At 37.5% G+C, this 25,507-nt stretch overlaps 2 protein-coding genes across 5 annotated transcripts in view; both read left to right on the top strand.

Moving 5' to 3' along the window:
• Positions 1-9,341, top strand: part of syt1a (synaptotagmin Ia) — a 170,769-nt gene extending 161,428 nt beyond the window's left edge. For all 4 annotated transcript variants that reach the window (XM_058624067.1, XM_058624070.1, XM_058624069.1 and 1 more), the window contains 2 exons: positions 2,804-2,937; positions 4,711-9,341. In XM_058624067.1, the coding sequence (XP_058480050.1) occupies positions 2,804-2,937; positions 4,711-4,917 (341 nt within the window). In that variant the 3' untranslated portion in view covers positions 4,918-9,341. The remainder of the gene's footprint in view (positions 1-2,803; positions 2,938-4,710) is intronic.
• A 2,038-nt stretch (positions 9,342-11,379) lies between these two features.
• Positions 11,380-25,442, top strand: LOC131456662 (NADH-cytochrome b5 reductase 3). Its single transcript, XM_058625172.1, has 9 exons — positions 11,380-11,536; positions 11,850-11,975; positions 22,462-22,534; positions 23,056-23,162; positions 23,245-23,374; positions 23,663-23,746; positions 23,835-23,920; positions 24,020-24,119; positions 24,859-25,442. The coding sequence occupies exons 1-9, from the start codon at positions 11,516-11,518 to the stop codon at positions 25,029-25,031; spliced, it is 900 nt and encodes a 299-aa protein (XP_058481155.1). The 5' UTR covers positions 11,380-11,515; the 3' UTR covers positions 25,032-25,442.
• Positions 25,443-25,507: the final 65 nt, after the last annotated feature.

Genomic DNA, 25,507 nt, shown 5'->3' with positions numbered 1-25,507 from the left:
ACTGAGTAACCACTGTAAAATTAGACCGCTTTAGTCGCTCCACTTAACTGCACAGCTGATTTAAGTGCTCATCACTTATCGTGCGTCCACACTCCTGAGGGACACATATGGACCACTGATGTCCGCGCAGTCGCAGTCATAAAACCATGGAACCAGGACTCAGACTAGTAACCCCCCCCCCCCCCCCCCCCCCCCTTGCATGTGAGGCAGCGTTGCGGCGTCGGTTGCGGCGCTGCCCGCCATTCATCCATAAAATGGGAGAGATTACATCCGTCTGGGATGAGACGGTAAAATGGGCCGGATATGAGGTACAACGAGCCTCCAGAAAACTCAATAATGCTCAACTCTCGTCTGCTGCCCAGAAAGATAAGAGCGTCTGGATGGCAGCGATGTGGCGCCACAGGTGTTTTTTATTTCTTCTTCTCTTTTTTTAAGCCAGAGAAAGGGGTTATCTCGCAGATTCCCATTCAGCTGTTGTGTTGTGATTATTCAGGCGCCTTTAACAGTATAAGAGGGCAGCACATGACTGTGTGTGCACTTTAATATTGTTTCATAAAGGTCTGTGTGTAGGGACAAATGTCATCAACGCGCGTTTAAGTTAAGGTGATTATTAGGTTGTTATAATGTTCTGATTTAAAGTGTTTCGCCCTCAATCAGCTGAGATTGGCACATCAACCCCCTCCTGTGGAGGATAAAGAGGTAGAAAATGGATGGATGGACTTTAACACGGCAAAATTTACTGTGTTCTCATGTTTGTATCTACTGAATAGACTGTTTTTTTACTCCACTGGCCCCCTAGTGGCCAGAATAGATACTCATTGTCCAAAATGCCATATGAGTTTTGAATGAGCTAAGATGAGAAAGCACTTTTCCACTACTCAAAATATCCACTGACACCTGTTTTTTGTGGTTTTTTTTTTTTTTTTGCAGAGATATGTTAGTCATGTAAAATAAAACACTGGAGAATGTGGTAATTTCACCTCTCCGCCTCTTAATTTGCACCTTTTTCCAAGTGTGACGTTGTGAATCGCACTCTTGCAGGATTATTCACTCGTTGCTGAGTTTGAAAGAGTGGCAGGAGGTGAAGAAAAAAAAAAAGAAGAATTGTTCTAATTCTGGTTTGTTGAAAATGCCAAAGAGTGTTTTTCCATCAAATCTCCCAGAGACAATTTTCACTTTCAGCGAGAAATGAAACGCCTGTTTTTTTTGTTGTTGTTTCTTTGATATTTCTGTCTATTTCAGTCTTCATAGTGTTAACCTTTTATATGTACTTTAGACACGGGCCATGTTCCTACGGCAGCCTAAATAGACAAAATAGACGTTTGAGTATGACGTAGTTTGTGGTGTGTGAAGGCCACCGTAGTGAAATTTTGCAACGAAAACTCTGGCATAACTCGAAGCTGTACGACACTTCATCTCTTGTGGAAACGTTGTCTTGTGTGGTTTCACAACAACACACCGTCACCGTCACGTTAACCCTTCACCCAAGCCTCAAAAATGTCCATCTGGCCCTTTTTTGTGCTTATTTTACTCATAAAAGGGCCAGAAAATGTCCTGCGAGTAAATGATTTTGCCCATTATTCCAGAACACTTTGAACTTTCAACACCTGGCAGTTATGTACAATATTTACTGTATATTAAAAGAGCGTCTGAACAGTTTAAAGTCAAGAAAAACAAAATGTGAGTATTAAATTGTTATTAAACATTATTTGATGAAATTCTATGATCTCTTCTCCGAGTGTGTGTCAGTGAAATTACCGTAATAACCACATGGTTGTGCTTTGAAGTGCAAGTTCACAGCTTTCAGAAACTGTTTGGAATTCGTCCGATAGCACAAACCCTCGCGTAATTACCCGAATGCAAAGAGCGCTTTCCTAAACGTGACGCTGACGATGCGCTCGCTGTTAACGGGTTGAAATTCGGGAGCTCCATTTACTTCCCTTTCATCCAATTTCTCTTTTTTGTTTTACGGGATAACGACGAGTGCAGACTCATCCAGAGCAGCTGACATGACTATCGAGAGAAAAACCACAGAAATCAGTGAGTGACTGGAGAAAAAAACAAAAAACCCTGCGGAATAAGTAAATGACAGAGAGATGAGTGAAAAGGTAGCAGGCAGCTAATGGAGTGGGTGTCCATTATTACTCTCCTGCTGAGAGCAGCCGCCGCGCTGGGCGACGAGTGTGTTGTCACTTTATGAGGAAGATGAATACGTTTCACTTTGAGCCCAAATGAGGAAAACTCTGCTTCCCCGGGTCATTTAATGTATGTGTGAAACGGCAGCGAGAGCTCGTTATGTGACGCTTTTGTTGTCGTTCTGCCTCTTTACGGTCAGAAAAACTGTCAGCATTTAGACTTAAGAACAGCACTATTCTTTGTCTTTACAGTTATACTCCATCCTGTGCTCGCTTTACTAGCGCAATGTAGGGAAATCACTGCCTGTGTGCAATGTCTCCTGGTGACACGAGATCTACTAGATCTCTGGATTCTTTGAGCTCACCTGACAAAAACTTTAGAGATTCCTTCCGGCTGATATCGTGTCTCATTTTTCCCACCGTCCTTGTTTTTCGGTCTCTGTGATGGACGCAGGCGGCTGTCTAATCATCGCTCATAAAAAAAAGACTCCACCTCGAGTAGGAAGAACTGTGTCTCGTCAAAGTCCAGAGAAACAACTCGAGCAAAAAAAACACAAAAGCTTCAGAAATGATGAGTTCTTTGAGATTTCCAGGGCACGGAGTTTGTGAATTTGTTCACGGAGACAAACTCTTAACTCTTCACTTGTCACTTTAACTCGTCTCCGCAGATCCGTACGCAAAGATCCACCTGATGCAGAACGGCAAGCGGCTGAAGAAGAAGAAGACGACAATCAAGAAGAACACCCTGAACCCTTACTACAACGAGTCTTTCAGCTTTGAGGTCCCATTCGAACAAATCCAGGTATGATTCTCTCTCTTTTTATGTTTCGTTTTGTTTTACGTTAACGCCCTCCGAAGCTTTTGAGTGAATAATTAGATTTCTTCAGGTGCCTTCACCGTGGAGACAAAGTGTTTGGTTTCACACAAAAACGATAAGTGAGAGCTCATTGACCAAATAATCAGTTTAGTGGCTTTTCATCATAACAGTGTAATAATAAGAAGGCACTTGAGCTCAAATCAGACTCGTTTCTTGAAATTTGTGTGTGCGATTCCATGCACTTTAGTGTTTATTACACCTTAATGTTTTCCCAAATCAATACGGAAGAAAAGATTCAACGATAGTTAAGGATTTTTGAGTGACTTTGCAAAAAACAAAGAAAAAGGAAAGGAAAGGAAAGGAAAGCATCTTTATTGTCATTATACTGGTATTGTACAAACAAGTTGTAGCCATTTAACAAAAGGCCCTTTTAATAAAAATCTACTCTTCAATCTTCAATCTCTTTACTATGTATTCTCCACATTTTCCCACCATTTCACGGACTTTTTCCGTAACCCACTTTATCCCACCGCACCAAACCCCATATAGAAAATCAGCGATTTTGACGTTACAGCACGCAGATGCTGTTGATTATTTGCCGCCTCCATCAGTGAGTTTTAAGTGTTTTCCATGGTGACTTCAGTGGTTGAAAACTTTTATTTAGCGTTTCTCTAAGTGACACACATTTGCCAAAAAGGCAGAAGTAGGACAAGAACTCCTGTGTCCCCTTGTGCTAAAAACGCACAAGGGGACAAAAGCCCATAGTTTTCTCTATGGGCTTTGGTGCGGGAGAATAATCATCTTTACAAACATAAGTTTCCAGTCAGAAAATGTTCTAAACAACAAAAAAACCTGAATTAGTTTTTTAAAAATACACAAACTGTGACAGAAACTGAAGAGCAATGAACAACATTAATCTCCTCAGGCAAGTCAGTATAAGTGAGTCAAATTGATTGAAGTCTGTCGTGGCTCACAAATTTACAGGTTTGGGTCCACAAACTTCCACGGATTCAATTATAAAAGTGTGTTGATCTCAATCAACCCACGTTCAAATCAATCAATTTATTTAGAGCTGCACATTCAAGCATGTTCTCTCTTTTTTAATCTGATCGCTAAGAGCTGAAGAGTCGATCACTGTATAATTATCAGTGCGAGAATAGTGCAGTACTAGTAGTAGTAGTACTTAGTAGCAACAGTTGTGCATTAGTAGTAGCAGGAGCAGCAGTGAGTACTGTGGTAGTATAATGCAGCACTAGAAGTACCTGTAGTAGTAGTAAACGTAGTACTAGTACAGTGGCATCAGAAAAAGTAGTAGTATTACTAATAGTAATACTAGTAAAGATGTAGTAGTTTTAGTGGTACAGTATCAAAAACCTGTAGCAGCAGCAAAAGTACCATTAGCATTAGCTTTAGCCGTAGCATCAACAGTAGCAGTTGTAGGTAGGTAGGTAATATTTTTGTAGTACAAGCAGTAGTTTTAGCATTAGCAGAGGAAGATCAGTATTTGTCTGTAATATTTTATTGATCAATACAATTCTAAAACTATAAGAGCAGCTGAAGTACGATTAGCATTAGCTTTAGCAGTAGTGTCAGAAATATTAAAAAGTTGAAGTTATTTTGGAAAAAGGGAAGCAGAAGCGCTTTTTTATGACGATCCTCGAGTCGTAAAATCAAACCTAAATCCAGACGGCCTGATTATCATGATGCTCATCAGAGTCACTGATTCATCTCTCCCTCTTCGTACCCCTTCGTCCACAGAAAGTGCAAATCGTTATAACCGTTCTGGACTATGACAAGATCGGCAAGAACGACGCCATCGGCAAAGTCTTCGTGGGCCTGAACAGCTCGGGGACGGAGCTGCGCCACTGGTCCGACATGCTGGCCAACCCGCGGAGACCCATCGCCCAGTGGCACGTGCTGAAGCCCGAGGAGGAGGTGGACGCTCAGCTCTCCACCAAGAAATAGATGGGGGGGCCCCTTTCAAGCGCCTGCCTTGTAGTACTCTTTAGCCAGTTATGTGTAAATACCTCAGTGATATATGGGTCCATCCATGTAAGCCCCTCCTCCGCCCCGCCCTCCTGTTTAGCCCCGCCTCCTGATTTCACACAGCTGTTGAAACGCCCTGTGCTTTTTTTCGTCCCCCTTCTACTTTTATGTTTTTTTAACGCGTTTCTTGTTCCAGTTTGATTCCGCCGTTCGTTCCCCGTCACCACATCGACCCCGCCCCTGACCAAATGCCCCGTCCCCCACTTCTTTTAAGCAATATGATCTGTATAGATAGCGCATGACTGAAAGAATTTATTGCACCACACAGTTGTATATATATTATTGCGTATGCAGACAAAAATGATTTCTAGTTTATGTGTTTGTATGTTGTTACCCGTTTCTTAATCTGTGTATATCTCGATGTTTTTAATAAGATGTTCTATTTTAAATTCTGTAAATGCAGATATAGAGGAAAGCCAATATTCTATATATATATATACATATATATATATATATATATATCCCAGGATTTAAAAAGAAATTCTACCTTATTACCTTATTGCATTCCAGATGGGAAGAGATAAAAAAAAAATTCTGACCTGCTAGTGGGAAAAGGACGATGTCGAGGATTATGACATAAAATATTATACACACTCACACAAATCTCCAAATATACGTACATACGAGGCCATTAACTACTATGGTTCAGTGGGGGTAAAAACTACGATTATGCTGCTGGAAATAATACAAGCACATGATTTCTTATGACTTTTTGTACTTAGGTAAAAGTTCAGCTCGATGCACATGATCTCCGGGAAACAATAGTCCGCACGAAACCACCGAGCGTTTGATTTTCCTGCGGATAAAAACAGGCCCACGTTTTAAATCATTCACGACGACGAAGGGTTTGTCTTGTTGTTGTTTTTTTTTTAAATCTTTTTTTTTCCCAAAAAAAAAAAACCTTGTGGCCCCGTGTGGATTTAAAAAAAAGAAAACAGAAAAAGCACCAAGTTGTAGCCATTGTGTCCTTAAGCTAATTTTACGATATTTTGTTTACGTTAATGTCGTAGGGAATATCGCGTTCAGGCCAGGAGGGTTTTAAAGAAGACTATTTTTTAGAGCAAATTTCAACGTCTATGACTATTTTTAGTGACCTGCATGATTTTTTTTACGATCTTTCCTAAAGGCTGGGGACGGGGACGGGGGGTGGTGGGGAAATTCACTGACACCAGGGGGCGCTCTTTACTGACACTACCCCCTTGCCTTCAGTCAGAGCAGAGGAGAGGGAAGATGAATCGTTTAGACTTTGCGTTAAGTTGACGGAGCGAGTTTCTTAAACACTGCCATTTTCAGGGAGGCGTCGCGGACACTCCCGCCCACGTGCTCGTGGTCGTAGCTTTGGTTTATCGGGAACAATGTCTTCAGTGGCTGCAGTGGTGCCGTCGAATCGCAGTCTTTGCTTTTGCGTTGCCTTCTCACAGTGACATTAGAGCGAGCCATGTTTTACTGCCAGTTTTAACCTTCTATGTGGCTGCTGTTTTGCACTGGATGTCTTCGAGAACTTGCTCGTTGACCTCGTAAGACTTTTTTTGTTGGTTGGGTTTATTTCAGGACACCTGCAGGGGGAGGCGGGGCTATGGAATTAGATTTGTGTCAATATTATATAACATAACACGTTTTTAGAAGCAAACCACAAATTCAAAATACACACATTTTATTTAGTCATTCAAAAATATTGTATTTCATTGATTTGAAAATAAATGTTTCGTTTGAAATGATCGGAATTTTGCGCGGAAGTATAGCAGGGCTTTAGGAAGCTGCCTGCTGATTGGCACTCCCCGTCGACATGCGACAAAATAATTATAAGTATCTGACGTTCAACAAAGCTAATACCTTAAAGATAATCTGACAATGTATAATAACTAACAGTCTTACGGGGGAAAACTTGCGTAGCCAATGCAGGCAGCTTCCTATGGCCCCGCCCATGGTCAGTATCGCGAACAAAAAACCACAACGCAAAGAACAAGGGATTTTGATTGTGTGGTTCATTTTGTTTTGCTCAATTCATAAAGTGTGTTGCTTGCTTCGTGAAAAGTGTTTGAAAAATATTGACTCAAATCTAATTCCATGGGGGGGCGGGGCCAGAAATCCTCCTGCGTGATCGATCCATTGATTATTAAGCGGGAAAAGCAGTGACGACAAATCAGCCAGCAACAATAGCCGTTGTTTGTTTTACCTGTTGTTTGCACGGCGACACCAAGAGAAACAACAACCGTAAAAGTTAATGGTCTGTGTAGGCGATTTAGTCCATCATGTCCTTTACTATGGGTCCAAATCAGGAACGGGAATAAGTTTGTAATCCATGAAAAACCATTGAAGTCTCTTATCTCGGAGGAACCTCTTGCGTATACTCGATACTAAGCTTCAGGAGGACTTTCTAAATGTTTTTCAATGTTCTTGTGTAGTTGATAGCACTATTATGAAAAAAAGCTACGTGTCATTCCATAGGAGTCTCTGAAGACTGCTGTTGTGTATCACTGTGACTGCCGTGTGCGCGTGCGTGTGTGTGTGTGTGTGCGTGCGTGTGTGTAGAGATGTAGACTTATCAGTAGGTTTGTTCTGTAGTGATGTCGTAGCGTTTAACGCCATTTTCCCTTCTACATGCAGAGAAACGAGAGAGAGGGAGAGGGAGAGCGCTGTGTCGTCCGCGCAGATTCAAAAAGAAATTTTAAATCCCGAGCGTTAGCGAGTCGCTTCACACAGCATTTTGTTGAGCACTGTGCAATATTTATGTGTTCATCCCATTGTGTTCAAATGGGTGACGTTGTCCGGATTCATTCCAGTCCCGAGAGAAAAAAAATTCCTTTCCTTTCCAGGGTCCGTGTATGTGACGGCTAACGGATTTTTGTTTGTAAGAAAATGAAAACGAGCACAGTTTATTCTGTTGTGACCCCGGAAACTATCGCTGTGACACTGTTATGCGCACAGTGGGTGCATTGGGTCCACGTGCGCTCTTGGATTTCTGGAGTTTTTTTACTCTATGTTTGTGAATACAAAAATGTACGGAAAATTTGCACAGATAGAATATAAAATTCTATGATGGTTAAGATATTATATAACAGAAAGTAGCGATAACGATAGTGATAGTTTCCGGGTCGGAAAAACAACAACTGATCATTCTCGTTGCTCGTTTTCCCGATGTTTTTATTTTCTTAAAAACCAAATAGATCCGTTGGCCTTCAAGTACGCTGACCTCCCAGAGACATGGTTAGGACACAGCACACGTAGATTCAGCTCATATAGACGAATCCGGCCCGGCGGATTTGTGTGTGTACCGCCATCTAGCTGCATCATTGCTGCGGTGCAAACGGCTTCCTGGGCCGGGTTTATGACGTTACTGTTCAATTAAAAAGAAAAATGAAACATAAACAGGTAAAAGTAGAAAGATGCCACAGCATCACTTCCGCTTCTTTGCCGGATTTGTCTATAGGTCGGAGCTTGACGCCTGTCGACCTCTGCGTACGGTTCCCTCCCATTTTTTTTGTCTTTTTTTTTTTTGTTTTCTTCTTGCTCACAGTTCCAGCACCAGACGTTTCAGGGAGTTATCAGTTTAAAAGACCAAACCGCGTTCTGCACTCACATAATCCCCCACTTTATTAAAAAAAAAAAAAAAAAAGAAGCCATGTACATATTTACATCACTTAAATGCAAAGTGACATGAATAGGATTATTCAGCCGCATATATATCTACTTATATATATCTATATCTATCAGCCATACACTAAATGTCATCAGCATCATTTCCCATCATTTTCTCCTCATGCTTTTGTTTTTCTTGTTAAATTTAATTTAACTTAACTGCCCTGTTTTATATTTGAGGTGAAAACTGAATGTACAGTATGGACTGTGTGTTGGTGTAGATTATTTTAACCGTGAGATTAGATGTACTTTGCACTTTCTGTTAAAACAAAATAATTGTCATTTTGTTTGTATTTTTTTCAACTTATTATTTATGGATTTATTTTCCAATTGCTTTGGGGGTTAAAAACAAACTCCCCGCTGTCTGATAGCATTCCAATACAGCTGCACTCCCACTCCCTCTCCACTAGAGGGAGCATTTTTATTTAATTATTTATGTTTTTCATGATTTCCAGCACAGCTTCAGATCTAAAACGGGGGATAAGAAAAAGAATTGTACTGATCAAACCAGGGGAATTGAGTAACGGGCAGCATTGCATCACCCAACAGTTTGGGAGGTTTGTGAGTGAAAAAAGGAAAAAAAAAAGACTCACCCACAAAGCAAAAAGCCATGACCTGCACTGCAGCGCAATGCTCCTTTTATTACAATTTCCTACCAGAGTTCGTAGAAAAAAACCTTTACAAAATAAATAACCCCCCCCCCCCCCCATCCAATTTCCTATCCAAAACTCTCCATGTGACGAGGAACTTTACGATTTCTCTCTGCAGTGACGCCGGCACACAAAAAGCCAACACTGACCTTTCAGAAACAAAGCTGTGTAAAGTATTAGAATCTGATGCTGTAGAAAGATCCTAGTTGCCTTTGTGTATATCAACTGCCTGCTTGAGTATTTTGTGCGTGGAAAACTTTTTCTCTCTGTGATTCTCGTAGAAACTGTTTGGGGTGTTTTTTCCTTGCCATATCGCTCGCTCCGGTTGCCGGCGAGCCGCGCTGACAGTTATATTTGCTGTGTATACCTTTCTTCTTATTCTTCTGGGTTTTTTTTGTTGTTTTTTTTTTGACGAGGTGTTTTGACAGTTTTTCTTTCCGTTTTTCACTTTGTGTAGTGATTCACTCTGTGGAGTTTTCTGACTGTTGTTATATAACTTCATATACACACAAATGATCAATAAATAAAAAATAAAAAAAATGTTTTATTTCCTGTTGATACAGAAACGTATGTCATGTTTTTGTCTTTATTGACCCGCAAACCTTTGCAATCAGGGTTCCCACAGGTCCATGAAATCCTTTTGAAAGTTCTTGACGTTCATTTGATATTTAGGTAAATGTCTCCCTTGTTTGTTACGACGCCACCTGCTGTTTCATGCCCTGCATTGCTTGATGTACGTAGACTAACGTCAAGTCCCCCCTCTAGCAGTGTGATCGACACTGTCCCACTGTCTCTCGCTCTCCACTGTTGACGTGAGATTCCATGCTGAACAACAAACGGGTAAAGTTGGTGAAAGAGGTTTGTGAGGTTGCTCCGAGTTTCTTAGTTGGAAAATTCCGAGTTCCGACTACAAATGGAACGCGCCAACTTTTACAAAGTGAAGCAAAAGCCTTTTGCCTAAAGGCAACAAACAAAAAAAACAATAGATTTTTATTTTGAAGCAATTACGCTGTTATTCGCACTTTTTTTTATATAGGTTTATGTTGAATATCTGCCAGTAAATCCTCATACACGTTACACACGACATTTAATAACAAAAATGTGTATCGATTAGTGAGCGAGTGTTACAGTGGTGGTAGGTTATAGATCGCAAATGCACAAAATCTCCTCTGGTATCTGAAATAAAATAAATGCGTATGGATGCATGACTTGCATGACAAATCCCAGTTTTAGTGACATTTGCTTCTTTGCATCTTCCACACCAGCCTGTTTGGAAAGATCACTACTGCCATCTTGAGGACAAACAGGAGAATGACACACTGCATGAGCCTTATACTGGTGTCAAGGTCACTTAATCACGTGTTTTGAATTTACATTTGAATTTGAACATTTACATTAAACATGTCTAAAATTCGTTATTTAATATAATAAGTTACTACAGGTTACAAGTCACATGTACTGAGACATAAAACATGTCACACAATTTAGTGAAGCACACCAAAAACATGACAAAACGCCAGGTTATATGTATTATTAACCTACACAACTAGGTCACACGTTTAATTAAATTTTCTTTAGGTTTTATTAGTTTTGAACACTTAAAAATATATATTTTTTTGAAAATAAATTATACAAACATGAAAACCAACATGGCAAATAAACACAACAGGTACAGGATTTGTATACATACATACATATATATATATAAATGAATGATTACCATATAAATAAACGTAAATTGTGGGGCGGAAAAAAGACAAAAGGAATTTAAAAAAAAATATTGATAGCTTTTATTTTGATAATCCTCACAGGACATTACGTTTGAGTTCTCGCTGCAGCGACTTCTCCGTCAGGTTAGCAAAAAATAGCAGTGGTCATACCGGAAGTAAAAACATGTCCTTCTTTAAAAAGATCAAGGCCGCACTATAAAGCAATCATTAGCAATCATTAGTTATAGTTATATAATTTATATGTATAAATTAAATAAATCATTTGATAATGAACTAAGTAATATATTATTTTGTAAATGTAAGCAATGTTTGTGAACTCAATGTTTTTGTTTTGTAAAACTGTGACCGGAAGTGCGCAGTTTCTGCAGCTAGCTTGTTTCCATGACAGCTCGTACAGCAGCTGTGTCACAGTGAGTGAGTTGTTGCTGCTTCGTTGACGCACCTGGTGCTGGATTTTACGCTCGTTTACTAACCTGCCGCAGTGAACACGCACTGAAAATGTTGTCCTACATCATTGGCGTAAGTAAACTTTCATGAAAACTTCACGCACTCTCTGTTATTTTAAGTTAGAACTATGTGCGCGCTGCTGTTAGCTAACGTTGACTGTTTCCCCCCCCAGTTGTTGGAAAAACTCGGGGCCTTAAGTTTCCACAGGAATTTTGAATGAGTCACGTTGTGGATTAAAGTCAATATGACTGTGGTAGAAAACAGACCGGGGCAACGCCCCACTGAGGCCGCACACACCCACTATCTCACACACACAGTTGACAGTATCTTCGTTAGCTCGTGCTAAGGCTGCCCGCGCTCGACTCTTGACCGTTTTGTGTTGCAGCTGATCCGGGGCGGAGTTGACAGCATCATCAACCTCATCTTCAGACTCTTCTTCTCCAAGAGAAAAGCCGCTATCACACTCGAGGACCCCAGCATTAAGTATGCACTGAGGCTCATAGACAAACAGGTGAGCAACTTAAACGTTTACACTGCTTTCTCCTCTGTTTTCCTCGGGTTCTTAAACGCAGCAGGTGCGTTCACGTACCACTGATGCTGTCCAGTGTTTAGAAATACCTCGTTACCGTACTTAAGTACAAAATTCACGTATTTATACTTTTCTTTGTTATTTATGTACTTTTACTCAACTATATTTCCTCTCACTATCTTTGTTACTGGTTACTACCAAATAGAATCAGAAGAAGAAAAGTTGGTATTTTGATCTGCATAGTCTTGATGAGCTGCTTTGCACTACAGTTCACCCATTCACATATAGACTAGCAGAGCCAGGAATCAAACCCCCAACCTTGGGCGACATGACTTTTTTGTCAAGTTTTGGACGACATACTAACCTATGACCTTTTTGTCAAGTTTTGGACGACATACTAACCTATGACTTTTTTGTCAAGTTTTGGACGACATACTAACCTGTGACTTTATTGTCACATTTTGGAGGGCATACTCAAGTATGACTTTTTTGTCTCATTTTGGACGACATACTAAAGTATGACTTTTTTGTCTCATTTTGGACGACATACTAACCTATGACTTCTTTGTCAAGTTTTGGACGACATACTAACCTATGACCTTTTTGTCAAGTTTTGGACGACATACTAAAGTATGACTTTTTTGTCTCATTTTGGACGACATACTAACCTATGACTTCTTTGTCAAGTTTTGGACGACATACTAACCTATGACCTTTTTGTCAAGTTTTGGACGACATACTAACCTATGACTTTTTTGTCAAGTTTTGGACGACATACTAACCTATGACTTTTTTGTCAAGTTTTGGACGACATACTAACCTATGACTTTTTTGGTCACATTTTGGACGACATACTCTAAAGTATGACTTTTTTGTCAAAATTTGGACGACATACTAAACTATGACTTTTTTGTCTCATTTTGGACGGCATACTAACGTATGACTTCTTGTCAAATTTTGGACGACATACTAACCTATGACTTTTTTGTCAAGTTTTGGACGACATACTAACCTATGACTTTTTGATCACATTTTGGGGGCGACATACTAACCTATGACTTTTTTGTCAAGTTTTGGACGACATACTAAAGTATGATTATTTTTTTTGTCTCATTTTGGACGGCATACTAACCTATGACTTTTTTGTCAAGTTTTGGACGACATACTAACCTATGACCTTTTGTCTCATTTTGGACGACATACTAAAGTATGACTTTTTTGTCTCATTTTGGACGACATACTAACCTATGACTTCTTTGTCAAGTTTTGGACGACATACTAACCTATGACCTTTTTGTCAAGTTTTGGACGACATACTAACCTATGACCTTTTTGTCAAGTTTTGGACGACATACTAACCTATGACTTTTTTGTCAAGTTTTGGACGACATACTAACCTATGACTTTTTTGGTCACATTTTGGACGACATACTCTAAAGTATGACTTTTTTGTCAAAATTTGGACGACATACTAAACTATGACTTTTTTGTCTCATTTTGGACGGCATACTAACGTATGACTTCTTGTCAAATTTTGGACGACATACTTACCTATGACTTTTTTGTCAAGTTTTGGACGACATACTAACCTATGACTTTTTGATCACATTTTGGGGGCGACATACTAACCTATTACTTTTTTGTCAAGTTTTGGACGACATACTAAAGTATGACACTTTTGTCAAGATTTGGACGACATACTAACCTATGACTTTTTTGTCAAGTTTTGGACGACATACTAAAGTATGATTTTTTTTTTTTGTCTCATTTTGGACGGCATACTAACCTATGACTTTTTTGTCAAGTTTTGGACGACATACTAACCTATGACCTTTTGTCTCATTTTGGACGACATACTAAAGTATGACTTTTTTGTCTCATTTTGGACGACATACTAACCTATGACTTCTTTGTCAAGTTTTGGACGACATACTAACCTATGACCTTTTTGTCAAGTTTTGGACGACATACTAACCTATGACTTTTTTGTCAAGTTTTGGACGACATACTAACCTATGACTTTTTTGGTCACATTTTGGACGACATACTCAAGTATGACTTTTTTGTCTCATTTTGGACGACATACTAACCTATGACTTCTTTGTCAAGTTTTGGACGACATACTAACCTATGACTTTTTTGTCAAGTTTTGGACGACATACTAACCTGTGACTTTTTTGTCAAGTTTTGGACGACACACTAAACTATGACTTTTTTGTCTCATTTTGGACGGCATACTAACCTATGACTTTTTTGTCAAAATTTGGACGACATACTAACCTGTGACTTTTTGATCACATTTTTGGGGCGACATACTAACCTATGACTTTTTTTGTCACATTTTGGACGACATACTAAAGTATGACACTTTTGTCAAGATTTGGACGACATACTAACCTATGACTTTTTTGTCAAGTTTTGGACGACATACTAAAGTATGATTTTTTTTTTTGTCTCATTTTGGACGGCATACTAACCTATGACTTTTTTGTCAAGTTTTGGACGACATACTAACCTATGACCTTTTGTCTCATTTTGGACGACATACTAAAGTATGACTTTTTTGTCTCATTTTGGACGACATACTAACCTATGACTTCTTTGTCAAGTTTTGGACGACATACTAACCTATGACCTTTTTGTCAAGTTTTGGACGACATACTAACCTATGACTTTTTTGTCAAGTTTTGGACGACATACTAACCTATGACTTTTTTGGTCACATTTTGGACGACATACTCAAGTATGACTTTTTTGTCTCATTTTGGACGACATACTAACCTATGACTTCTTTGTCAAGTTTTGGACGACATACTAACCTATGACTTTTTTGGTCACATTTTGGACGACATACTAACCTGTGACTTTTTTGTCAAGTTTTGGACGACACACTAAACTATGACTTTTTTGTCTCATTTTGGACGGCATACTAACCTATGACTTTTTTGTCAAAATTTGGACGACATACTAACCTGTGACTTTTTGATCACATTTTTGGGGCGACATACTAACCTATGACTTTTTTTGTCACATTTTGGACGACATACTAAAGTATTACTTTTTTGTCAAGTTTTGGACGACATACTAACCTATGACTTCTTTGTCAAGTTTTGGACGACATACTAAAGTATGATTTTTTTTTTGTCTCATTTTGGATGGTATACTAAAGTATGACTTTTTTGTCAAGATTTGGACGACATACTAACCTATGACTTTTTTGTCAAGTTTTGGACGACATACTAACCTATGACTTTTTTGTCACATTTTGGACGACATACTAACCTATGACTTTTTGTCTCATTTTGGACGACATACTAACCTATGACTTTTTTGTCTCATTTTGGACGACATACTAACCTATGACTTTTTTGTCACATTTTAGACGGCATACTAAAGTATGACTTTTTTGACAAAATTTGGACGACATACTAACCTGTGACTTTTTTGTCACATTTTGGACGACATACTAAAGTATGACTTTTTTGTCAAGTTTTGGACGACATACTAACCTATGACTTTTTTTGTCAAGTTTTGGACGACATACTAACCTGTGACTTTTTTGTCTCATTTTGGACAACATACTAAAGTATGACTTTTTTGTCAAATTTTGGACAACATACTAACCTATGACTTTTTTGTCAAGTTTTGGACGACATACTAACCTGTGACTTTTTTGTCTCATTTTGGAAACTAAAGTATGACTTTTTTGTCAAATTTTGGACGACATACTAACCTATGACTTTTTTGTCAAAATTTGGGCGACATACTAACCTATGACTTTTTGTCACATTTTGGACGACATACTAACCTATGACTTTTTGTCACATTTTGGACGACATACTAAAGTATGATTTTTTTGTCTCATTTTGGACGGCATACTAACCTATGACTTTTTAGTCACATTTTGGACGACATACTAACCTATGACTTTTTGTCTCATTTTGGACGACATACTAACCTATGACTTTTTTGTCTCATTTTGGACGACATACTAACCTATGACTTTTTTGTCACATTTTAGACGGCATACTAAAGTATGACTTTTTTGACAAAATTTGGACGACATACTAACCTGTGACTTTTTTGTCACATTTTGGACGACATACTAAAGTATGACTTTTTTGTCAAGTTTTGGACGACATACTAACCTATGACTTTTTTTGTCAAGTTTTGGACGACATACTAACCTGTGACTTTTTTGTCTCATTTTGGACAACATACTAAAGTATGACTTTTTTGTCAAATTTTGGACAACATACTAACCTATGACTTTTTTGTCAAGTTTTGGACGACATACTAACCTGTGACTTTTTTGTCTCATTTTGGAAACTAAAGTATGACTTTTTTGTCAAGTTTTGGACGACATACTATACTATGACTTTTTTGTCTCATTTTGGACGACATACTATACTATGACTTTTTTGACTGATTTTTGGACGACATACTATACTATGACTTTTTTGTCTCATTTTGGACGACATACTATACTATGACTTTTTTGAATGAATTTTGGACGACATACTATACTATGACTTTTTTGTCTGATTTTGGACGGCATACTAGCCTATGACTTTTTGTCACATTTTGGACGACATACTAAAGTATGACTTTTTTGTCAAGTTTTGGACGACATACTAACCTATAACTTTTTGTCAAGTTTTGGACGACATACTAAAGTATGATTTTTTTTTTTTGTCTCATTTTGGACGGCATACTAACCTATGACTTTTTTGTCTCATTTTGGACGACATACTATACTATGACTTTTTTGACTGATTTGTGGACGACATACTATACTATGACTTTTTTGTCTCATTTTGGACGACATACTATACTTTGACTTTTTGTCACATTTTGGACGACATACTAACCTATGACTTTTTGTCAAGTTTTGGACGACATACTGAAGTATGATTTTTTTTTTGTCTCATTTTGGACGGCATACTAACCTATGACTTTTTAGTCAAGTTTTGGACGACATACTATACTATGACTTTTTTGACTGATTTTTGGGACGACATACTATACTATGACTTTTTTGTCTCATTTTGGACGACATACTAACCTATGACTTTTTTGTCTCATTTTGGACGACATACTAACCTATGACTTTTTGTCACATTTTGGACGACATACTAAAGTATGATTTTTTTTTTCGTCTCATTTTGGACGGCATACTAACCTATGACTTTTTAGTCAAGTTTTGGACGACATACCAACCTATGACTTTTTTTTCACATTTTAGACAGCATACTAAAGTACGACTTTTTTGACAAAATTTGGACGACATACTAACCTGTGACTTTTTTTCACATTTTAGACGGCATACTAAAGTATGACTTTTTTGACAAAATTTGGACGACATACTAACCTATGACTTTTTTGTCTCATTTTGGAAGGCATACTATACTATGACTTTTTTGAATGATTTTTGGACAACATACTAACCTATGACTTTTTTGTCTAATTGGACGACCTACTATACTTTGACTTTTTTGAGTGATTTTGGACGACACACTATACTATAACTTTTTTGGCCAATTTTGGACGACATACTAAACTATGACATTTTTGAGAGATTTTGGACGACATACTATACTATGACATTTTGAGTGATTTTGGACGACATACTAAACTATGACATTTTGATGTCATTTTGGATGACATACTATACTATGACATTTTTGGGCGATTTTGGACGACATACTAAACTATGACATTTTGGTGTCATTTTAGACGACATACTATACTATGACTTTTTTGGCCAATTTTGGACGACTAACTATACTTTGACATTTTTGGCCAATTTTGGACGACATACTAAACTATGACATGGAAATGCCACAGGTTAGTAAGACCACTGACAAAGCATTCTGCTGTTGGCTCACCTGGTAAACACTCAGCTTTGGAACCAGAAACCTAGGTTCAAATCCCACCTGCAGCCCTTAGATATGAGCTTTAAATCTGTAGGTAACTCTAATAGACATACTATGTCATTTTGGACGAAATACTAAACTATGACATTTTGGTGTCATTTCGGACGACATACTAAACTATGACATTTTGGTGTCATTTTGGACGACATACTATACAATGACATTTTTGGGTGATTTTGGACGACATACTAAACTATGACATTTTGATGTCATTTTGGACGACATACTAACCTATGACTTTTTTGTCAAGTTTTGGACGACATACTAACCTGTGACTTTTTTGTCTCATTTTGGACGACATACTAAAGTATGACTTTTTTGTCAAATTTTGGACGACATACTAACCTATGACTTTTTTGTCAATTTTTGGACGACATACTAACCTATGACTTTTTTGTCAAAATTTGGACGACATACTAACCTATGACTTTTTGTCACATTTTGGACGACTTACTAACCTATGACTTTTTTGTCACATTTTAGACGGCATACTATACAATGACATTTTTGGGTGATTTTGGACGACATACTATATTATGAAAATTTTTAGTGATTTTGGACAACATACTATACTATGACATTTTTGAGAGATTTTGGACGAGATACTATACTATGACATTTTTGAGAGATTTTGGACGACATACTATACTATGACATTTTTGGCCAATTTTGGACGACATACTATACTATGACATTTTTGGCCAATTTTGGACGACATACTAAAGTATGACTTTTTTGTAAAATTTTGGACGACATACTAACCTGTGACTTTTTTGTCTCATTTTGGACGACATACTAAAGTATGACTTTTTTGTCAAATTTTGGACGACATACTAACCTATGACTTTTTGTAAAGTTTTGGACGACATACTAAAGTATGATTTTTTTTTTGTCTCATTTTGGACGGCATACTAACCTATGACTTTTTTGTCACATTTTTGACGACTTACTAACCTATGACTTTTTTGTCTCATTTTGGACGGCATACTAACGTATGACACTTTGTCAAATTTTGGACGACATACTAACCTATGACTTTTTGTCAAGTTTTGGACGACATACTAACCTATGACTTTTTGTCAAGTTTTGGACGACATACTAACCTATGACTTTTTTTTCACATTTTAGACAGCATACTAAAGTACGACTTTTTTGACAAAATTTGGACGACATACTAACCTGTGACTTTTTTTTCACATTTTAGACGGCATACTAAAGTATGACTTTTTTGACAAAATTTGGACGACATACTAACCTATGACTTTTTTGTCTCATTTTGGACGACATACTAACCTATGACTTTTTTGTCACATTTTGGACGGCATACTCAAGTATGACTTTTTTGTCTCATTTTGGACGACATACTAACCTGTGACTTTTTTGTCACATTTTGGACGGCATACTCAAGTATGACTTTTTTGTCACACTTTGGTAGACATACTAACCTATGACTTTTTTGTCAAATTTTGGACGACATACTAACCTATGACTTTTTTGTCAAAATTTGGACGACATACTAACCTATGACTTTTTGTCACATTTTGGACGACATACTAAAGTATGACTTTTTTGTCTCATTTTGGACGACATACTAACCTATGACTTTTTTGTCACATTTTAGACGGCATACTAAAGTATGACATGGAAATGTCACAGGTTAGTAAGACCACTGACAAAGCATTCTGCTGTTGGCTCACCTGGTAAACACTCAGCTTTGGAACCAGAAACCTAGGTTCAAATCCCACCTGCAGCCCTTAGATATGAGCTTTAAATCTGTAGGTAACTCTAATAGACATACTATGTCATTTTGGACGAAATACTAAACTATGACATTTTGGTGTCATTTCGGACGACATACTAAACTATGACATTTTGGTGTCATTTTGGACGACATACTATACAATGACATTTTTGGGTGATTTTGGACGACATACTAAACTATGACATTTTGATGTCATTTTGGACGACATACTAACCTATGACTTTTTTGTCAAGTTTTGGACGACATACTAACCTGTGACTTTTTTGTCTCATTTTGGACGACATACTAAAGTATGACTTTTTTGTCAAATTTTGGACGACATACTAACCTATGACTTTTTTGTCAATTTTTGGACGACATACTAACCTATGACTTTTTTGTCAAAATTTGGACGACATACTAACCTATGACTTTTTGTCACATTTTGGACGACTTACTAACCTATGACTTTTTTGTCACATTTTAGACGGCATACTATACAATGACATTTTTGGGTGATTTTGGACGACATACTATATTATGAAAATTTTTAGTGATTTTGGACAACATACTATACTATGACATTTTTGAGAGATTTTGGACGAGATACTATACTATGACATTTTTGGCCAATTTTGGACGACATACTATACTATGACATTTTTGGCCAATTTTGGAAGACATACTATACTATGACATTTTTGGCCAATTTTGGACGACATACTAAAGTATGACTTTTTTGTAAAATTTTGGACGACATACTAACCTGTGACTTTTTTGTCTCATTTTGGACGACATACTAAAGTATGACTTTTTTGTCAAATTTTGGACGACATACTAACCTATGACTTTTTGTAAAGTTTTGGACGACATACTAAAGTATGATTTTTTTTTTGTCTCATTTTGGACGGCATACTAACCTATGACTTTTTTGTCACATTTTTGACGACTTACTAACCTATGACTTTTTTGTCTCATTTTGGACGGCATACTAACGTATGACACTTTGTCAAATTTTGGACGACATACTAACCTATGACTTTTTGTCAAGTTTTGGACGACATACTAACCTATGACTTTTTGTCAAGTTTTGGACGACATACTAACCTATGACTTTTTTTTCACATTTTAGACAGCATACTAAAGTACGACTTTTTTGACAAAATTTGGACGACATACTAACCTGTGACTTTTTTTTCACATTTTAGACGGCATACTAAAGTATGACTTTTTTGACAAAATTTGGACGACATACTAACCTATGACTTTTTTGTCTCATTTTGGACGACATACTAACCTATGACTTTTTTGTCACATTTTGGACGGCATACTCAAGTATGACTTTTTTGTCTCATTTTGGACGACATACTAACCTGTGACTTTTTTGTCACATTTTGGACGGCATACTCAAGTATGACTTTTTTGTCACACTTTGGTAGACATACTAACCTATGACTTTTTTGTCAAATTTTGGACGACATACTAACCTATGACTTTTTTGTCAAAATTTGGACGACATACTAACCTATGACTTTTTGTCACATTTTGGACGACATACTAAAGTATGACTTTTTTGTCTCATTTTGGACGACATACTAACCTATGACTTTTTTGTCACATTTTAGACGGCATACTAAAGTATGACTTTTTGACAAAATTTGGACGACATACTAACCTATGATTTTTTTGTCTCATTTTGGACGGCATACTAAAGTATGACTTTTTTGTCAAGTTTTGGACGACATACTAACCTATGACTTTTTTGTCAAATTTTGGACGACATACTAACCTATGACTTTTTTGTCAAATTTTGGACGACATACTAACCTATGACTTTTTGTCAAAATTTGGACGACATACTAACCTATGACTTTTTGTCAAGTTTTGGACGACATACTAACCTATGACTTTTTGTCAAGTTTTGGACGACATACTAAAGTATGATTTTTTTTGTCACATTTTGGACGACTTACTAACCTATGACTTTTTTGTCACATTTTAGACGGCATACTATACAATGACATTTTTGGGTGATTTTGGACGACATACTATATTATGAAATTTTTTAGTGATTTTGGACAACATACTATACTATGACATTTTTGAGAGATTTTGGACGAGATACTATACTATGACATTTTTGGCCAATTTTGGACGACATACTATATACTATGACATTTTTGGCCAATTTTGGACGACATACTAAAGTATGACTTTTTTGTAAAATTTTGGACGACATACTAACCTGTGACTTTTTTGTCTCATTTTGGACGACATACTAAAGTATGACTTTTTTGTCAAAATTTGGACGACATACTAAAGTATGACTTTTTGTCAAGTTTTGGACGACATACTAAAGTATGATTTTTTTTTTGTCTCATTTTGGACGGCATACTAACCTATGACTTTTTTGTCTCATTTTGGACGGCATACTAACGTATGACACTTTGTCAAATTTTGGACGACATACTAACCTATCACTTTTTGTCTCATTTTGGACGACATACTAACCTATGACGTTTTTGTCACTTTTTGGACGACATACTAAAGTATGACTTTTTTGTCAAAATTTGGACGGCATACTTAAGTATGACTTTTTTGTCAAGTTTTGGACGACATACTTAAGTATGACTTTTTTGTCACGTTTTGGACGACGTACTAAAGCATGACTTTTTTTTCAAGTTTTGGACAACATACTAAAGTATGATTTTTTTGTCTCATTTTGGACAACATACTAAAGTTTGACGTGTATAATGGCTTTTCAATAAAATGTCTTTTCTTTCCTGTTCAGATCGTCAGCCATGACACAAGGAAGTTCCGGTTTGCTCTGCCATCGCCTGAACACGTCCTCGGTCTCCCTATCGGTCAGTACATGTGAACTCACTCCAAACACTAAACATTAACTAACATTAAGTTAAATAATTACTCGACCAACTATTCAACTCTTTCGATTTAAGTGTTTATTTACTTAAATGTGAATATTTCCGGTTTATTTGCGCTATTTATATATCAAATAAATCAATAAAACTGCTATGATGGACAAAAATGGACAAAACAAGACATTTGAGAAAACACTGATCAATATTTTTCAACATCTTCTGACATTTTGTGGACCAAACAAGTACTCAGTTAATGGAGAAAATAAAGACGTATTGATTACCCAATACAATTTCATTTATAAAGCACATTTTTAAACCGCAGAGAAGACCAAAGTTCAGTACACAAAATACAAAGTTAACAATAAGAGGAATAAAAAAGATTAACAATACATAAGTTACACATAGAAGAAACATTGTTCATAGTCGTCAAACATCTATATTAAGGTTTACAGTGCACTGAGATGATGTGTGTTGTGATTGATGGTGTTTATTGTTTTTGTTTCCAGGGCAACACATCTATCTGTCTGCTAAAATCGACGGTAAACTGGTCGTGCGTCCGTACACACCTGTGTCCAGCGATGACGACAAAGGCTACGTGGACCTGGTGGTGAAGGTACAGGACCCTTTGAGGAACATTTTTACAGCATTTAAAACACACAGTTTAAACGGTTTTTTTCCCCTCCTGTCACCTACAGGTTTACTTTAAGGGTGTAAACCCGAAATTCCCTGAGGGCGGAAAGATGAGTCAGTACCTGGAGAGTTTGAGGATCAGTGACACCATTGACTTCAGAGGACCGAGTGGTCTCCTCGTTTACAAAGGCAAAGGTGACAGAAAACAATTGTCAAACTATTACTTTTGGAACGTTTCAGTTGACGTCGGAATTTAATTTAAATTAAAAGTCATAGTTAAGTATGTCGTTGAAAATTTGTCAAAAAAGTGATACTTTAGTATGCCGTCCAAAATGTGACAAAAAGTCATAAAATATGGCAAAAAAGTCATTGTCACAGTCCAGATTATATTGTAATATTATTGAATATTTTAATTTAGTCAGAATTTTCGTCTCTGATAAAAAGAAAGTTAATCTGTGACTTACTTTACTGTTTTTTTCACAGGATCTTTTGCCATTCAGGCTGATAAAAAGTCTCCAGCTGAGACAAAGACGGCCAAACATGTGGGGATGATTGCTGGAGGGACAGGTAACGTCTCATCTGGTTGTTTAGAAACACTGACGTTTTTAACGGCTTACGTACCCTACGTGTTGTCTCACGTGTCTCTGTCTCTTAGGAATCACACCGATGCTGCAGCTCATCACAGCAGTGATGAAGGATTCTGAAGACCAGACTGTTTGTCACCTGCTCTTTGCCAACCAGGTGACTTTCACTCCACTCTAAACTTTCACACGTTAATATGCAGCCAGGAAACTTAACAAATCCACTCAATTTGTCTTGTGTCTGCGTCCTTGGCTGCAGACGGAGAAGGACATCCTGCTGCGGCCAGAGCTGGAGGAGATTCAGGTGAACCACCCTGACCGCTTTAAGCTGTGGTTCACCCTGGACAAAGCTCCTGAGGGTGAGGATCATCTCTCTGGCCACTTGCAGTACCTCCAGGGCCCACCAGAGGTTGCTGTTGTACACTTTTGAGATTTCTGTTATACAGTACTTGCTAGAAGGATGTAGGGTTATCATTCAGAATACACTTAAAGTACATTTTACATCATTTATTTGTTCTGTGTTGCTTTGTTTTCTTGGTGCTAAAAATTATAACTACATAAACTAAGTCTCAGTGCAGTTCTCCCTCTTAATTAAATATAATTATGTGTATGGAAAATATGGCATATTCACTCTTATTAAAAACTGATTTTATTACTTATTATTTGCACTTAAGGAGATAAGTTAATGTCTTAAAGGTTATTAATTGATGCATTGACCTTAACTGAAGTGAACTAAAAGTTTTAAAGCATGAAAAAAAAATGGACCTGTAATGCTATAACAGGTCCTGGGCAGTAGGTGTCACTAGTGCACACTTGTAAATGAACGTTCTGTGATTAGTGGTCATCATTAGTTATTGTCTCTCAAACCTTAAAATGATGTTTTTGAATCCAAATAATTCAGTCTTAATGATTTATTTGTTAAACTCAGCCAAAAAAACATGATTTGATTAGTTGTTTAAATTACTAAAGAATACAGTTTAATGTAGCTGTGGCCTTAAACCACTGCTATTGCATTTCTTTTCCTCAACACCAGGTGTCCCTGCTGCGTCTATGTGTGGTGACACAAAGATGTGACTCTAGTATTTGTGTGTGTTTCAGAGTGGGAGTACAGCCAGGGCTTCATCAGTGAGGACATGGTGCGGGAACACCTCCCTCCTCCCGGTGAGGACACCCTCGTCCTCATGTGTGGACCCCCGCCCATGATCCAGTTTGCCTGCAACCCCAACCTGGACAAGGTCGGCCATGACGAGAGCCGCAGGTTCACCTTCTAGACGAGAGGTTTGGAGACAACTACAGAAGGCACTTATGTTAAATTCTCGCTCCTGCTATAAAAAAGCATTAAAGCACTCGTATACTTTGATATTCATCACGCAGTAGTTTGGACCAATGAATGGACAGAGGACGTTGATTATGACTGAAGTGTGTGTGTGTGGAAGTTTAGGACGTGATTCCAAACAAAAAATGAGATGCACTGAGGCCTCAGTGTCGGACAAGATAAGGGTTCTTTGTGCCTTAAACACATGCAAAGCTTTCGTTATGCACAGAAAAATAATCATGAGTTGTTTCCGTTTATATATCAGAGCATTTATAATCACGGCTGTCAAACGTGTTGGAGTTCGTCTGTCGTGATGTTAAAAACATGTTTGTATCATATGCAACATAAAAAAAAGTCCATGACTATATTAATCTGTTTGTTTTTTTGTTTTTTTTACTGCGTGAGAATGAATGTGTTTAAGAAAAAAGACAA

This window comes from Solea solea, chromosome 3 (assembly GCF_958295425.1).
Source record: "Solea solea chromosome 3, fSolSol10.1, whole genome shotgun sequence".
In the NCBI taxonomy this organism is placed as follows: domain Eukaryota; kingdom Metazoa; phylum Chordata; class Actinopteri; order Pleuronectiformes; family Soleidae; genus Solea; species Solea solea.
This window is presented reverse-complemented; position numbering and strand designations above follow the sequence as displayed.